General features: G+C 43.2%; 1 protein-coding gene across 3 annotated transcripts in view; it reads left to right on the plus strand.

Annotated features, from left to right (window-relative positions):
* TRABD (TraB domain containing) overlaps positions 1-13,395 on the plus strand; it is a 54,942-nt gene extending 41,547 nt beyond the window's left edge. For 2 of the 3 annotated variants that reach the window (XM_053257164.1, XM_053257165.1), the window contains 3 exons: positions 552-724; positions 3,493-3,604; positions 9,980-13,395. In XM_053257164.1, the coding sequence (XP_053113139.1) occupies positions 552-724; positions 3,493-3,604; positions 9,980-10,157 (463 nt within the window). In that variant the 3' untranslated portion in view covers positions 10,158-13,395. Of the gene's footprint in view, positions 1-551; positions 725-3,492; positions 3,620-9,979 lie in introns of all 3 variants that reach the window. The other variant, XM_053257166.1, reaches the window with a different exon arrangement.
* Positions 13,396-17,331: the final 3,936 nt, after the last annotated feature.

Raw genomic sequence — 17,331 nt, forward strand, 5'->3', positions numbered from 1 at the left:
GAAGCAAGGTAGGAGGGAAACCTGGGTAGAAGTGATTGTGTGGAAGAAGGTAGAAAGAAAAACTACCCAGGTTTTCCTCCTACCTTGCTTATATATTGTGTGTAAAGTAAGAAGTTGTGAGAAGTTCAAATCATCAACTTTGTAACCAAGGAAGACTTCAGCCGTACTAATCAGCAGTGAAACAAACCTCGGATCACATCTTTAAATATTCTTCTTGTTTTACTTTAAAATACATCTGACTTGAGTGATTTCTGTAACAAACCCTCCTCCCATCTGCAAATCCATGTTATCAGGGTAAATAAACCAACGGAGTAAGAGACTTCATTGTATAATTGGTTGCAGTGGAAATATGTGTGCGCTTATAAAAGCCAAAGTAACATCTAAGGTGAAAAAAAAATCTGAAAATAAACTTTACACACATCCCTGACTCAGACTAAACACCACATGGCTGGTCTAATGGCAGTCTATTACTAACTTTTTTTCTTTAGAGGTCAGTGTGTTTACATGTGCTTTCATATCTGAGAACATAATATAGATGCTATTTGTTTCAGTAAAGATGATGTGGAGAAATGTAAACAAAAGGATTTGCTTGAGCAAATGATGGCAGAAATGATTGGAGAATTTCCTGACCTTCACCGAACAATAGTTTCTGAAAGAGATATTTACTTGACCTACATGCTGAAGCAAGCGGCAAAGCGAACCGAACTACCTCGCGCCTCTGAAGGTATATTACTGTACTCTAACCATGTTATCAGAAGATCTGATGACTTGCCAGTTTGTATCTCCTCCTCTTTCTGCTCCCCCTCTGTTGCTGCCGCCGCTGCCGCCTCCTCCTCGTTGTTGTTGTTGTTGTTATTATTGCTTATCAGTTGCATAACACACTAAAAAATAGTCATTAAATGCAATTATACAGCATAAACACACAAACTAAAAATGGCAGCAGGATATATCATCTACTAACTTGAATTAGTCTGAATAATTATTTTTAAAATATTTCTATCCCTCCCCTCTAGCATGCTACTGCTAAGGACATCTTACAATAAAAACACAACCAAAAAAGATAAAATGGTGGATAGCATCACAGTACTAAAATACTGTGTACGACAGTACTAAACCAATTAAAACTGGCAATTCGTTTAAAGCCACACTGAAAACGCTTCTCAAAAAAGGAGTGTTCAGGTCCTTGCTAAAACCCATCAAGGAAGGAGATTAATGAAGCACCCTGGGAGGATATTCTAAAGATGGGGCGGGGAGCACTATTGAGAACGCCCTGTCCCTAGTCCCCTGCATCAATGGTGAGGGCCAAGAGCCGGGCCTGCAGTGAAAATTGGAGAACTCTGGTAGATTCATATGGGTGAATGTCATCTGACAGGTACACAGATGCAAGCTGTGTAGGGCTTTAAAGGGCAAAACTAGAACTTTATTTTATTTAACATATTTTTATACTGCCCAAAAGGCAAGTCTCTGGGTGGTTTACAACCAAACAAGTAAAAAAAGGTTAACATTACAATTTAAAATTTAAAACAACGTTAAAACTATTAAAAACCACGAGACTATTAAAACAGTATCTAATTAAAAGCCTGGGTAAACAAATGTGTCTTGACTGCCTTTTTAAAAGTTGTAAGAGATGGGCAGGGGGGTTGTTTCAGCAGGGAGTGCGTTCCAAAGCCTAGGGGCAGCCTTGGAGAAGGCCCATCCCTGAGTAGCCATCAGACGAGCTGGTGGCAACTGCAGACGAACCTCTTCTGATGATCTCAATGTGGCTCATAGCGAAGACGACATTCTCTTAAATACCCAGGGCCTAAGCTGTTTAGGGCTTTATAGGTCATAACCAAAATCTTGTATTTTGCCAGAAACGTATTGGCAGCCAGTGTAGATCTTTTAAAATAGGGTTTTCTCTGAGATACCGCATTCTGGACCAACTGCAGTTTCCAAACTATGTACAAAGGCAGCCCCACATAGGAAACTGCCATATATTGAGTCAACCCATAGGTCCATCTTGCTCAGTATTGTCTACACAGACTGGCAGTGTTTTCTCCAAAGTTGTGGGCAGGAATCTCTCTCGGCTCTGTCTTGGAGATGCCAGAGAAGGAACCTAGATACTCTTCCCAGAGTGGCTGCCTCCTCTAAGGGGTATATCTTACAGTGCTCACTCTTCTAGTCTCCCTGTAACCAGAGTGGACCTTGCTTAGCTAAGAGGACAAGTCATGCTTGCCACCACAGGATCAGCTCTTTTCCCAGGTCGCTTCTCATAGAGCACATTGCAGTTGTCAAGTTGTTTGCTTCTAGACCAACTTTGAATCTGGTCTGGAAGCAAACAGGCAGCCAAAACAGTTGTGACAGGATAGAACATTCATGTAGCTACTACTTCCTATGAGCATCCTTGCTGCAGCATTCTGCAATAATTCAAGCTAAATACGACTGTTCTGCTTGGCATCTAAAACATAATAGTCAGGGCCAGGAAAATGGATCTGGGGGAATATTCCAGGGTCTGGGTGTCACTGCTGAAAAGACATGGTCCCTAGTGGCCACCCATCTAAGCTCAGTAGAGAGGAGTATTCAAAATGAGGCCTCTCCAGACGGCTGTGGGGCACTGGCAGATTCTTATGAGTAAGTGATCCTTGAGAACCTCAGATTGCTTATGCTAAACTCCTCTAACAGTGGCAAAAGTAGGGAGTTTCAACCTGGCCAATCTCTGACTTTGCCATAATATTTTAGTTGCAAGCCAAAACAGATAATACTAGTATTGTACCCCAAAGGCCTGATTGTATACAAAGCATTTTAAAGCTTTTGAAAGCTAAACTGGAGTTGGCCATTTCAGTTTTGCTTGGAAGAGAGTTCCATAATGAGGATGCTACTGCTGAAAAGTGACTTCACACTGACTGTACATCTTATAAGGAATGTCATTTGGGTAGCTTGAGTTCTCTTAACTCCTTGAGCACCTTTTTTGTGCACCAGTTCTTGGTTTTCTAAGCAACAGTTGGATAACACAGTGATACTTGCAGTGCCTGGGCCCATAGGAAGGCCATCTCTGTGGCCACCCCTTTTTGGACCACTCCCCCCATTTGTTTAGCTCCCTCCTTAGTGGCTTTTAAAGCCATTCTCAAGACCTACCTTTTTCGCCAGGCATTTGCTCTCTAATTTTTTTTTAGTGCTATTGTTGTTGTTCACCACCTAGAGTCTTTGGCAGAGGTGGTATACAAGAAAAATTTAATAGTAATAATAGTAATAATATTAAAGATGGGAAGTCTCCAGTAAGGAAAGAATGATAGTAATTTCCTGGATTGCTGCAAACAACCACTTTTACTGTTGGCCTTTGCTGCTGCTGCCAGAATGTCAAGAACCCTAATGAATTCAATCAGGACTCTAAAAGTGAGATGATGCACCATTAGAGAAGACAAGCATTTTGGTAGCATAGCATTTTAATACAACCCAAGAATACAAATAAATGCACTTAATGTAATCTTTCTTTCTCTTCTTTCTCTGGCTTAGCTGAACCTAGAAGATGTGTCCCTTCTGTTGTAGTAGGAGTTGTTGGAATGGGTCATGTGCCTGGGATTGAAAAGAACTGGAACACTGATTTGAACATCCAGGAAATAATGAGGTAATTCTCTCACCGGTAGGTTTAGTCACTTTCTTTGTAAGTTACAATTTCTGTAGCTCACATATGGCAAGAAGTGCAAAAAGAAAAGAAAAGCGGGAGGGAAGCTAGTAATGAGACACAGTGGCAGAGTACTAATTACACTAAAGATGAAGTATAGTGAATTTCCAGTGATTCAGTTGATGCTAAGATCTGGTAGGAAGTATACTAATTTTTAAGACTATTTGGAGGGTGAAGGTGATTCCTGATGAAACAAAATGTCTGCAAACAAGGTTAAGCAGCTATTCAGTATTGGCTTATGTTTTATTTTAGCAGTACTGAGGCCTTAAGTACAGAATTTCCATCAACTGAACCAAATAAGTCTTGGGTTTTATGTATTGTGTGCTACAGGGGGGGAAAGGAGAATATCCAAACACCAAGTTGAGGGTGGTGGGGGAGAGGCTGTTGACTAATTGTAATATTTTTATACTGCCTGATATGTATATATCTAGGTAATGTATAAAATTTAAAACACAATATAAAACAGTGAAAACAGTTAAAATTTCAGAAAATAAAGTAAAAATCTTCTAAGATAAAAATAAAATTAAACATTTTAAAATAAATTTCAGTTAAAAGCCTGAGAAAACAAGTGTGTCTTGAGCATCATCCTAAAAGTAATCAGAGAAGGAGATGCTCTTATTTCAACAGGGAGCATATTCCAAAGTCTCAGGGCAGCCACAGAGAAGGCCCAGTCCCACATAACCACCAAATGAGTTATGGTGGTAACCATAACTGGACCTCTCCAGAATACCTTAATAGGTGACAGAATTCATAACAAAGAAGGTGCTCTCCTAAATTCCATGGACCCAAGCCATTGAGGGCTTTATAGGTAATAACCAGCACTTTGTATTTTGCTTGGAAACATATTGGCGGCCAGTACAGTTCTTTTAAAATTGGTATTATATGGTCCCTTCGGGTTGTCCCAGAGACCAGTCTGGCTGCCGCATTCTGTACCAATTGTAGCTTCTGGAATATGTACAAAGGCAGCCCCACTTAGGGTGCATTACAGTAGTCAAGCCTACCAGCATATGCACCACTGTTTTAAGGTCATTTACCTCCAGAAATGGACGTAGCTGATATATCATCTGCAGCTGATAAAAAGTACTCCTGGTCACGCCTTCAACCTGAGAAACCAGAGAGAGTTTTGGATCCAGGAGCACTCCCAACCTGATCTTTCAGGGGGAGTGTAACCCCAGGCAGATCTACGCCATCTCTTGGGTGTACACACACACACACACACACACACACACACAGTACCTCTACCTTGTTTGGATTCAACTTCAGTTTGTTTTCCCACATCCAGCCCATTACTGCCTCCAGGCAGGCATTCAGGGAAGTTATGCCATTTCTTGATGAGGTTGATTTGGAGAAATAGATCTGCATATTGATAACACTCTGCGCCAAAGCTCCTGATGATCTCTCAGCGGTTTCATGTAGATGTCATGTAGATGTCAAATAGCATTGGAGACGGTATGGAGCCTTGTGGAACTTTGCAGAGCAGAAAAATATTTCAATGAAAGTAGGAAAATAAGGAATTGGTGTATTACAAAATGATATATATGTGAACTACAGACACAGAGTGCTGCTGGAAAATGAAAAACACCGATGTTCTTTCATTGTGTAAGGCAGGGTTTGTCAACTGCAGTGGTTCATAGTGGGTACATGGAGCACTCCCACCTCTCCAACTCGCTAAGGCACTGTGCCATTAGCTCCTGATTAGAGGACTCATCTTGCAAGCCAAAAGGAGCCCTATCTAGAAGGGAGGGAAGAGGAGAGGAGTGTCAGCCAACATCCCTTCTTCTTTCTCTTCTCATGACTGACTGCCTACATGTTCAGCCCACCCCCCTAACCCAACTGACAGGCTCAGAAGCAAGGGAAATGCAAATGCTGACTGGTGCTCAGCAACAGCACTTCCTTCCAGTACCAGCTGGTAGGGCAGGGGAGCGGGAGGAGGGGGCTGCCTGAGTGATCTGGCACTCCCTAGCTTTCTGCCCTGCATAGCAGTGGCATCTTGGCTCCAGGCAGCCCTGGATGAATCTGATTGCTTACATTCTTTCCAGTCTGGCCCCCTACCTGGATACAGGACAGAAACTGTCTTGGTTGCCCTGGTGGATGACCTACACTGGGAGATAAACAGAAGGAGTGTGACTCTGATTCTCCTGGACCTGTCAGCGGCGTTCAGTATCATCGACTATGGTATCCTTCTGGGTCATCACGCTGGGGTTAGACTTGGGGGGGGGGGCACAGTTATACAGTGGCTCCACTCCTACCTGGAGGGTAGGAGTTTTGTACTCAGAGGCAGTTTCGTACTCAGAAGGTGGTGCTGGGGGGATGCCTGCTCCACTCTTTGGCCTCTGGGGTGCCACATGAATCTGTTCTGTCCCCTATACTGTTTTAGATCTACATGAAACTTCAGGGAAAGGTCATCCATCGGTGTGGGCTATGGTGCCATCAGTATGCTGATGACACCCAGCTCTACCTATCTTTTAAGTCAGCGGGTGCTTGGAGGCTGTTCTGGACCGAATGGGGGCTTAATCCAGATAAGACAGAAGTGCTCTGGGTTGGTAAAACTGATCATCAGAGTAGTGAGGTAAACCTGGTCTTGGACAGGGTCACAATCCCTCTGAAAGACAAAGTCTGCAGCTTGGGGGTGTTTCTGGACCCAATGAGGCACAGGTGGCAGAGGTGTCTTTTACTAGCTATGGCTGGTATGCCAGCTGTTACCCTACTTGGAGAAGTCAGACCTCACCTCAGTCACTCATGCTTTGAGTAACCTCCAGATTGGACTACTGCAATTTACTCTATGTGGGGCTGTTCTTGAAGACTATTTGGAAGCTTCAGCTGGTCCAGAATTCTGCTGCAAGGATGCTTTTGGCGCAAGTTGCTTCATGAGTGTCATACCCATCCTGCGGCAGCTTCATTGGTTACTGGTCCGCTTCCGGGCTAGATTCAAGGTGCTGGTCTTGTACACAGCTCGGGGCCAGGGTATCTGTCAGACCGCATTTGTGCATATGAACCTGCCAGGGCTCTCTGTTCATCATCTCAGGCCCTGCTCATGGCCCCACCACTAACAGAGATCCGGTTGGTGGGGACTAGAGATAGGGCCTTCTTGCTTGTGGCCCCTCGGCTTTGGAACTGAAGAGCTTCACCATGCTCCTTCCCTCAACACATCTTTTTAAAACAGGTTTTTTTAGTGTTTTATCTGCTGCTTACCTCTGGTAGGTTCTTTAGTTTTATAGTTCTGAGTTTTCAGCTTTTTTAAAATTTGAAACTTTTTTAAAAATGTAATTTTAATTGTCATTTTAATGTGGACTTTAAAGTTGTTTAACTTGTTTAATTTTATTAGTCTCTTATTTTATACTCTATCTGTTTTATTAATGTTGTGAGCCACCCTGAGCAGTAGCGTACTGGAAGGGAGGGGCATAAGTATTTTAAATTTAAAAAATAAGCAACCAGTCCAGGTTGCAAAGAAAATCAATTCCACATTGACCCAAAATAAAAGCAGCAGCAGCAGCAAGCTTATGGATGTCTGTGTGAATAGGCTGCAAATGAGTGTTGATGTTTCACTCTCTAACAGCCTCCTCCTAGCTTACCCTTTGCAGCCCCAGCTATTTCCATCTTTCCACTAGGGAGTCCATCATCTGAGTTACAACTGCTTCAGCAGCCCAATTGCAGCTCCAGCTCCTAAGAGATCCTGAGAGATCAGACAGGACTGGTGATCAGGCCCATAGCCAGCTGGTGGCATGGTGTGTACCTCCCACACCAAAAAATTCTCTTTCCTCCCCAGCCTCACTGACTGTTCTCACTGAACATTTATAACCTGCCTCCCCGGACTTCTGCAGTCCCCCCCCCCGTTCCCCCCCCCCCCCACACACACACTTTTAAGGCTGGTTACAGGCCTGCTGGTGGTTGGACAGAATAGCTGCTTGTCAGCTACTCTGTTTGGGAGCATTGCAAGCCAACATGCAAAGGGCAGAGGGGTCCTGATTTGCTCTGGGGCACTAAATATTCAGTTTGGTCAGTGACAACTGATGCTAATGAATGAAATTTTGAGCACTGCAGGCAGCCACCCTGCCTGAGGGAAGGGGCAGGGGAGAAAGAGGAGACAGGAAGCTAGAGGAAATCCCCAGAAATCAGTAGAAGTGACCAAGGGAAAGAAATCAAATTAACGAGAGAGAGAGAGAGAGAGAGAGAGAGAGAGAGAGAGAGAGAGAGAGAGAGAGAGAGATTGTGTGCTTAGTGAGAATTGGGCTGCTGAAAGGCAGATCCTTAACTGAGCCAAATGGGGCAGGGGAGAGAGAGATGATTTGGGCGGGGGGGGGGGGTAGGAGCGGTTAGGGAAGGTGCTGCCTCCCTGCCAATATAGACAAGCTGCTACTTCTTCTCTCACTGCTGAGCCTATCAGGCTGAGGTTGAGGTGGGCTGAGCCTGATCATGTAGGCAGCCAAAGAGAAGAAGGGAGGGGAATGCTCCGGAGCACTGGCTACCAAGCAACAGGTTTCCTTTTGTTTGCTGGCAAGATTACTTGTGGGTGTCACAGTCCTTGGTCCTGCATGTTATGCAACAGGGAAATGCGTAACTAACAAGCAGAAGGTTGCCAGTTCAAATACCCGTTGGTATGTTTCCCAGACTATGGAGAACACCTATATTGGGCAGCAGCAATATAGGGAAATGCTGAAAGGCATCATATCACACTGTGCGGGAGGAGACAATGGTAAACCCCTCCTGTATTATACCAAAAGAAAACCACAGGGCTCTGTGGGTGCCAGGAGTCGAAATCGAGTGCTAGCCCCTGGAAAATTCATATGAGTAAATACAACAGATACCCCGGTTCAAAGCTGTGTAGGGCTTTGAAAGTCAGAATTACTTTGAATCTGACCTGGAAGCAAACTACCAACCAATGAAGCTGGTATAGGATAGCTGAAACACCTATGTAGAAACTAGCACCCACTACCATTCTTTCTGAAGCTATTGAAGCTTCTGAACTGTCTTCAAATGCAGCTCCACACAGAGTACATTGCAGCAATCCAAACTGGATGTAACCAATGCATGTATAACAGAGGCCAGATCTGTTTTCTCCAGATAGAGTTGCAGCGAGGTTCCAGCTGAACCTGGTAAAAGGCACTCTGGACACTGCTGCCACCTCCTGGGCCTCCATGGAGACCATCTGGTCCAAGAGAATCCTCAAGCTATGAACCTGGTCTCTCGGGGAGTAACACACCATCCAAGATTTACCTCACTACTTGAATTTACCAGTTTTACTGATGTAGAACACCTCCATCTTATCTGGATTAAATTTGTTTGTCTCCATCCAATCCAAAACAGCCTCTGGGCACCACCCCAGGACATCAAGTGTGCCCTTAGTATGGTTGGTTTAAACGATAGGTATTGCTGCTGGGTGTCATTGCCATACAAATGACACCACAGCCAAAGATGCAGATGACCTCTCAGTGGTTTCATGTGTATGTTGAGCAGCTTGGGGAACAGAATAAAATCCTCTGGCACCCTATAGGTCAATGGCCAAGGGATGGAGCTGGTGTCACCCCAGCAACACCTTCTGGATATGGCTCTTCAGGTAGGACCGGAGCCAACATAAAATAGTGCCCCTGGATTCCAGCCCAGAGAGCTAGCCAGAAGAATATCATGGTCACTGGTATTGAAAGCCCGGAGAAGTCCAGAAGAATCAACAAATCTCCTTTCTATCTCACACCATAGGGCATCCACCAGGCTGATCAAAGCAGTTTGTGTCTCTTACTCCAGCTACAGCCAGACTGGAAAGGATCTAAGTAACCAGGAGTTGGGATGGCACCACATGCCCCAACTCCTTGCTCAGGAATGGCAGATTAGAGACTGGCCAAAGGTTATTCAGCATGGCTGGGTCCAAGGAAGAGGGCCTTTTCACCCCAGGAGGGGGCCTGACTACCACCACCTTCAGGGAGGACACCTCCCTTGTTTGATGGAGGCATTTGCTACCACTGCAGTTCAGGACCCCAGGCCATCGCTGGCCACTCTCCTTAGCTGCAAGGAGCACACACACACAGGTGGCAGGTCTCAGACCTTGAAGAAGGCTGCTCACATCTTTGGGCAACACAATCTGAAAACTATCCAATATAACAGGATCTGAAAGCACTCAATCCCTGACTTTGCAAAAATCTTGGCATCCAAGTTGGCACAGATATGAACAAAAATATCGGTATATGAAAACTGCAATAATGCATTTACTAGTGGATTGTTATGAAGATAATGTCAACAATTATAGTGTGTGAGTACAAATAGTGATGTATTTCTGTTCAGCTATGCTAAAAAAAAAGTTTCTTTCCCCATCCCTTCCTGTTTCAGTGTGCCTCCTCCATCAACTTCAAGTAAGATCCTCAAGTTTGTCATAAAGGCCACAGTATTTGGACTGGTGGGCTACGGCTGCTATAGGATGGGACAAAGGACTGTTCAGTTTATTCTCTCTATGCCTGTTGCACAGAACTATCTTCAAAAAGTGGCAGACATAAAACCACAGCATTGAATCTGAAGACTGCAATTAGTTGGGCAAAAAGCAACATGTAGAAACTGGGTTGGAAAAGAATGATTAAGGACATCTATCCCAAAGTCTCATTTGATGCCAACTTACAGCATAACCAGTGGATTTACATTAAATGCTACACCGGCTGTGACTTAAATGAATAAGCATTCACCCACCATCATGGTTAAATGTACAGCATGAAAATAATACATGCTAGGATAAGGTACCTGGAATATGTATACACACTATATCATTGTGTATTTAACATATTTATAAAGATGATGATGTAGTACACAAAAACCCTTGGACACAATTCACTGGAAACTTCCCACTGAAATGATAAGATCTGTATTGTACAAGAATGCAGCTGTTCACTTCAGTGGAATTGCTGGTGGGTTGTGTCCCTTTTATCTCTCTCCTTTCTCCCCTTTTCTCCAGAGGAACAGAACAATGACATCATTTGCTAGTTGTGTTCCTGTTAGAAAGCACAGTGCTCATAAAGCTGTGTGTGTGTGTTTCAGTAGAAGGAATACCAAGCTATCCTTCATGGTGCCACGTACCACTTCTTACAGAAAGACTTTTATACTTTTAGTGGCTTTTTAAAAACTGCAGAAGCTTTTGAAAATATAAGAAATATGTTGGCTGTTTGATAAACCTCTAAATATCTTATACAAGCCTTACTGAATAAAAAAGTTGCCTTTAGTATTGTACATAATGGACACAATCCAGCCAAAGTTATGCACTTTAAAATCTCATCATTGTCAATGGGATGTTTATACCAATGTGTAATCAAAGGGATTGAGGTCCAAAGGTTTTAAGGTGCTTAGCTCTGGCTGGATCGTGTCTCTTTGTTTAGGCATCCAACAATTTCTTTTTCTCTTTCTTTAAAAAAGGTTGAGCTGCAGTCTCTCTCTCTCTCTCTCTCTCTCTCCCTCCCTCCCCCTCTCTCTCCTTTTTAGTTGCTGTTGGAAAATTCCAGTGTTTACAGGGCACAGAGTTCCTCTGGATTAGATTGTTTTATTCTTTTTGGTAAACCAAATCCTCTGTTGGCATGGATTTCATTACTGCAAAATTGTTGGGACTCTTATGTCCTTTACTGTTGATTCGTTGCTTCTCCTTTATAGAAAAATAAATCTGGAACTGATGTGTACATAATATTTATCCTTCATTTCCTGGATGCCATGCAAGTTGTTGATCACAATTCCAGTGGAATGTAATAAAATACTGATTTTTAAACAAAAATCAGTGGAATGTTAATGGAGATATCAAGAATCAGTATTTTTTAAACTGCCTGGGGTTTTGTTTGTGTAGCTTTATGGATACTTTTCAACTATTAGAACTTTTCTTAACATCTAGATGCTTTTTAAAAACTTCTGTCATGTATGTTTTGTACTTGTTTATATGCCCTTAAGATTGCCTTTAGTGCATGTTAATTGTTGCCTTCCCAACACAATTATCATACAATTATGACTACTAATCTGTAGGTGTGTGCATGAATGTTTCGGTGCGGCAGGCAGCAGTACCTTTAAGCATGAGTAAAGCAGGTCCTTACCTGCTCCTCCGCTGCCTTGCCACTTTCCCCAAGTGCAGTGCTGTGCCACTCAGATGTCCATGCGTGCCCATGGGGCGTCACCCAGAAGCCTGTGCACTGCAGGATGCACATGGCCACAGCGCAAGCTGGGCCAAAGCAGCAGAACGGTGTAGGAGCAGGTAAGGACCTGCTTTACTCATGCTTAAAGGTACTGCTCCCTGCCCCACCGAAACGATTTGACAGGCTGTGCCAAATCGATTCGTGCACATCCCTACCAATCTGTCCTATGAAAATTGCTTTCGGTCTCTTTAAAATGCAATTGCCCATTTGCTTTTAAAAAAATAAATAAAGGTCAATTTCTGACTTTAGTCCGCTTCTGTCCGCACCCCAACACCCATCATTTTGGGGAAATGAGGTTAGGCCACTGAAAAGAACTGAAAACATTCTAAGATTCACCACCTGATTACATATTTAGCAAAGCAAATATGAGGGTCTCATCTCCAAAGCCTTAAATATGAGAAATTAATACTAGTGCTGCCTGTCTCTCTGAAAACTCATGTGCATGTTTTTCAACATGGACACAATTCAGTACAGGTAAGTGCACTTGGATCCTGTTGAATTAGGGAGGATTAATTGTGTCCAATTGTGTCCAATTGTGTAATGAATTGGTTTTGGTTCTTTCCTTAAAGAGGTTATAGCTTTTGTTTTTACTGATGACACAGTAGTGGCAGTGCTAAGATTCTACCTGATCGTCATCCATTTGAATGGATTCCAGTAAAATTTTAGATTTGTAATGGTGCACCAGTTGGCCCCAATGGACTGTGTTCATCAAACTAATAATAATGCTAAATGAGATTTGATCTTTTTCTTTTTCTTTCTCTGCATCTTGTATTACTACACACAGCCAATAGATCTGAGTCTGTGATGATAAAACTCGTTCTGGAATTGTTTTGCTCAATTGTATTGTCTACAGTAAATGCTTTGGGATGCACTGGAACTGTAGTTGCAAGATATGAAAGGAAATATTAGCCTTATACACACATCCATGCTCTGCATGGCAAATCTCTTGATTAGCTTATGCACTTGACCAAACAAGAACAGGACCTTTTGATACCGACTGATGAAATGATGGCAGAGGTTGCAGGGTTGATTTATGGAGGAGCAAATCAACACAAGGTGTGAAAGATCCCCTTGCTAGGCTTTACCTCCCCATACTGACAACTGTTTTGAAGGAAAAGGAGACTTGAAAGTGCCATCTATAAGCAACAACTTATAGATTGGAATGATTATTTGAATTCCAATGGATTCTCCTTTTATTTTTTTAATTAAAAATAATAATAAAATTTTCATGGTGGAACAGCCTTCTTTACAAATTATTGTACCTTTTGGGAATAAGTTAGACAATGGGATGAAGGGGCCCTCAAATATTCTTTTCCGTCTTACTGAAGCATGTCAGAAACCTGTTGGAACATTTTAATGTGTGTATTTTCCCCATCTTATAGATTATGTATATTATGTTTACTTTAAAATATTCATACTCAGGTAAATTCTACAGAAGATTAAAAGTAAGATAAATTGCAGACATGTGAGCCTTAAGCTTGAATAAACAACTGTTAAATGATAGACTTGAGGCACACTGTGCTCTGTATTTCCACATGCCAAAAAAATCCCAAATAAAATTACTACCTTTCAGCTGGCATTTCATCTTTACTAATACACTGTGTGTGTTTTTATTCATAAATGTATGGTATAATAATGTGTGCCCATTCACATCCTTAGACTATTGCCCAACACAGTAAATATATATGCAGATACTCTCACATGGCTAGGTAAAGTGGGACAGTCTGTATTGCACATTAACTATCTTGAATGTTTAACTCAGTCTAAAATCTCCCATGGATCTTGAATAAAGGTTATTCATGTATTCACAGGATATGTTATTGCTTCTTAAGAGTGCAAACCAATTAATAATTGAAGGGTGACTCTTTGATCTAGAGGGCAGGGGATTACCATGGCCTGTCTTAACCAAAGCCCACACCTCCTGTCCTACTGGTACCTCCCTTCCCCAAACTAGGCCCTATTTAACAAACCCTAAGTTCTAATAACCTGACCAAGGTTGGGGGCTCTCACCTTTCAGCATCTTCAGCTGGGACCTTCCATCCCACAGTCTTCAGATGGAGCCTGGCAGGTGTTGCTCTCAAATGTATTCTGGACCCAGCAGCCACCAGTACTCAAGAGCAGAGGGGGGTGGGTACATACCAGTCAGGTACCCACATATCCAAACAATAAAAAACCCCTAAAAATGGATACCAAGGGAGTGGGCAGGCTGGGCACGGAACACACCAGCATACAAAAAACAAAAATTAATGCACCAGGGACATGGCAGTGGTACAGCTTTAGGCTGCAAAGGGTGGGCGGGTGGGGGAGGGGAGAATCAGCACAGCACCCCAGTTATTAAAGCTACTGGGGGCTGGCTACAAGCAATAATAAATTCAAATTTTAAAACATCCAAACAGCACCCTGTTAAAGCCACTAGGGGCTGCTGGTACAATTGTTTAAAAGGGGGGATCAGCCCAGCACCCCAGTTATTAAAGCCAGTGAGGGCTGGCTACAAGCAATAATAAGACATTTTTTAAAAATTCCAAGCAGTACCCAGTTCAAGCCACTGGGAAATGCTGGTACAATTAAAAAGATAAAATAAAAGCATCCGCAAATTAAAAAAGAAACAAGTTGTTCTAGTCTCTACATCTGGACTAAATTTGGTGCAAATCAAGGTCCACAAGTTATATCTCTTACACCTCAAATGTTCATGTGTATGCCATCTTGGATCAGGGTGGATGTTGTCATTACAAACTGTACCACTGAGGTTTCCCTGTGTGTCATTCACTACAGCTGTTCCAAATTTGGTTCAAATCGGTCAGACAGTCCATAAAGTTAGTGCACTTGTGCCTCAAAAGTTTATGCATCCGCCATCTTTGATCGGGGTGGGTGACATTATTACAAACTACACCATTGGGGCATCCCTGTGTGCCCATTCAGCTGTTGCAAATTTGGTTCAAATGGGTTAGACTGTCCACAAGTTAGTGTACTTGCACCTCCAAAGTTTACATGTCCACCATCTTGAATTGAGGTGGGTGACATTGTCACAATCCCTACAGCTGCAGCAAATTTGGTTCCAATTGGTTAAGCGGTTCACAAGTTAGCCCATTTGTGCCTCAAATGTTTGTTTCTGCTATCTTGAATCGGCATGGATGACATCATCACAAGCTATGCCATTGAGGTGTCCATGTGTGTCACTCACTGCAACTGTACCTATTTTGGTTCAAATAGGTTAGATAGTCCACAAATTAGTGAGCTTGCGCCTCAGATGTTCATGTCACTGCCATCTTGAATTGGAGTGGATGACATAATCATACACTGTGCCATTTAGGCATCCCTATGTGTCCCTACATCTGTAGCAAATTTGGTTCAAATCAGTTAGGTGGTTCACAAGTTAGCCCACTTGTGCCTCAAAAGTTTTTATGTCTGCCATCTTGGATTGGTGTGGATGACATCATCACAAAACTATGCCATTGACGTGTCCCTATGTGTCCCTACAACTGTACCCAATTTGGTTCATATTGGTCCAGGCATTGCAAAGTTGATGGGGAGTGGGAGGACACACACAGAGAATGCTGGGTCATCTCATAAGCCCACTGGAAAGTAGGCTTAAAAAGGACAGATAAGCCAGCAGGCACTCTGTCTTTCCACTCACTGGGCCATGCAGGCAGGTCCAGACCATCACCAGCACACAGTCTCTGCTCAATGCTGCTGCAGTCTCTGATCCTTCTCTCCAGAGGCACAAATGGCTCTGTATCTGCCTCCAAGCAGTTCCTTAAATACATTTTGAAAACCCCTCCTTTGGCCTCACCCTTCCCTGCTCCCCACCCCACCAGCCAATGGGGGCACAGTTGCCCCTGACAAGACTTGATCTGAAAAATAACAAGCTGTAATGAATGGAGACTTGGCGAATGGCAAATTTAAGTCCAGTCTTTGTCTCAGAGCAAGTCCACGTGGGGGAAAGAAAAATGCTGATTCGTTCCCGCCATGTTTGCTCAACAAAGACTGTCCCTCTGGTATTGCTGCCACTACGCCCACTTTTTAATAGGGTTTAACCCAGGAAAACCCTCTTTCTTTTACCAAATGGAAAACTACAAAAACCTCCCATGTGTAGCCTACGCATGAGGAGAAAAACTTGGTAGTGTGCAGCTGAGCAATCAAACGTGAGGCATGTTTGCACCAGAGTAAGGCCCCTTTCCAGCCCCGACTTTCCTGAGTTGAAAATCCACTCAAAGAGGCTTGTTAAAATTATTATTATTATTATTATTATTATTATTATTACATTTGTATCCCGCTCTTCCTCCAAGGAGCCCAGAGCCCAAGTACTACATACTTGAGTTTCTCTTTCACAACAACCCTGTGAAGTAGGTTAGGCTGAGAGAGAAGTGACTGGCCCAGAGTCACCCAGCTAGTTTCATGGCTGAATGCAGATTTGAACTCGGGTCTCCCCGGTCCTAGTCCAGCACTCTAACCACTACACCAAGAACCAAAAATAAAAATAGCCTTTATTCAAAAGACTACAGACAAAAACCCCAAACCTATTTGGGGGGTGGAAATGAACATGTCTGTGAATAATGCTCCCTCTTTTTTATCTTGGCGTAACTCTGAAAGGACTGATTCCCTTACTCAAAATGTTCTTCTCTCATTCCACTTTTAGTCTGAGATGCCACCTCATTTTGCTTTGTTCTTGAACATAATCAAAATATATTATTACCATATCAAGCGTCATCGAGTTCCACAGATCAGTTAGCAAAGTACATGGTAATCTTTTCTGTTTGCAGATATGCTGTTAATATATCCCTTTTCAGGTTTGAAAAACGTTCCTCTTAAATGATTTGGAAGAGTAAAAATACTGAATCTAGGTGTCTTCAGTGCCTACGACTGCCATAAGTGCTATTGGCTGAGGAGCAGGAATTATTGTAAACAACTTTCCAGAGCTGAATCTGCCTATTGAACCTAGTCCAGGGCAGGTTACTTGAGGACTACAGGATGCTGCAAACATGCTGATGCAGACTGTCTAAGACTATTGACAGTGTGTATGGTACTGCGGATTCATCAGCAATTGGAAGCATCGCAATGCGTCACGAACGGAGGGGTCCTTACCTCGATAGCAAGGAGTCAAATTTCCTCCTGCTTCATTAGGAAACAGGAGGAACAGGAGGTAATGCAAAGCAGCTAGGACAAAGTGTAAAGCACAAGCGGGATTGTCGCTTTTAATTCAGATGCGCTGGAAAACTGAAACGGCCCTCTCTAAAGTAGAGCAAGCGAAGCTGTAATTGGCCAGCCAAACCCGCTTCTTCGTGCGCAACTACGGTGACGCCGACAGTGGGTGTAACCTGTCTGTGCGTAAGAGAGAAGAGAGGACTCGGAGGAGAAAGGGCAGCTCTGTGTCATTACACTGGAGGAGGACCCAAAGACTACCTCATTAAAATATCTGGGCTCGTCTTCCTGTGGCTTGTGACAGGTGCAGCAGCACTTTACCTACATGGAGGAGCAGGGTAAAGTGCTGCTACATTGGCTGAACTAAGCGGGGGCGGGGCGGGGCGG

This window comes from Hemicordylus capensis, chromosome 5 (assembly GCF_027244095.1).
Source record: "Hemicordylus capensis ecotype Gifberg chromosome 5, rHemCap1.1.pri, whole genome shotgun sequence".
In the NCBI taxonomy this organism is placed as follows: domain Eukaryota; kingdom Metazoa; phylum Chordata; class Lepidosauria; order Squamata; family Cordylidae; genus Hemicordylus; species Hemicordylus capensis.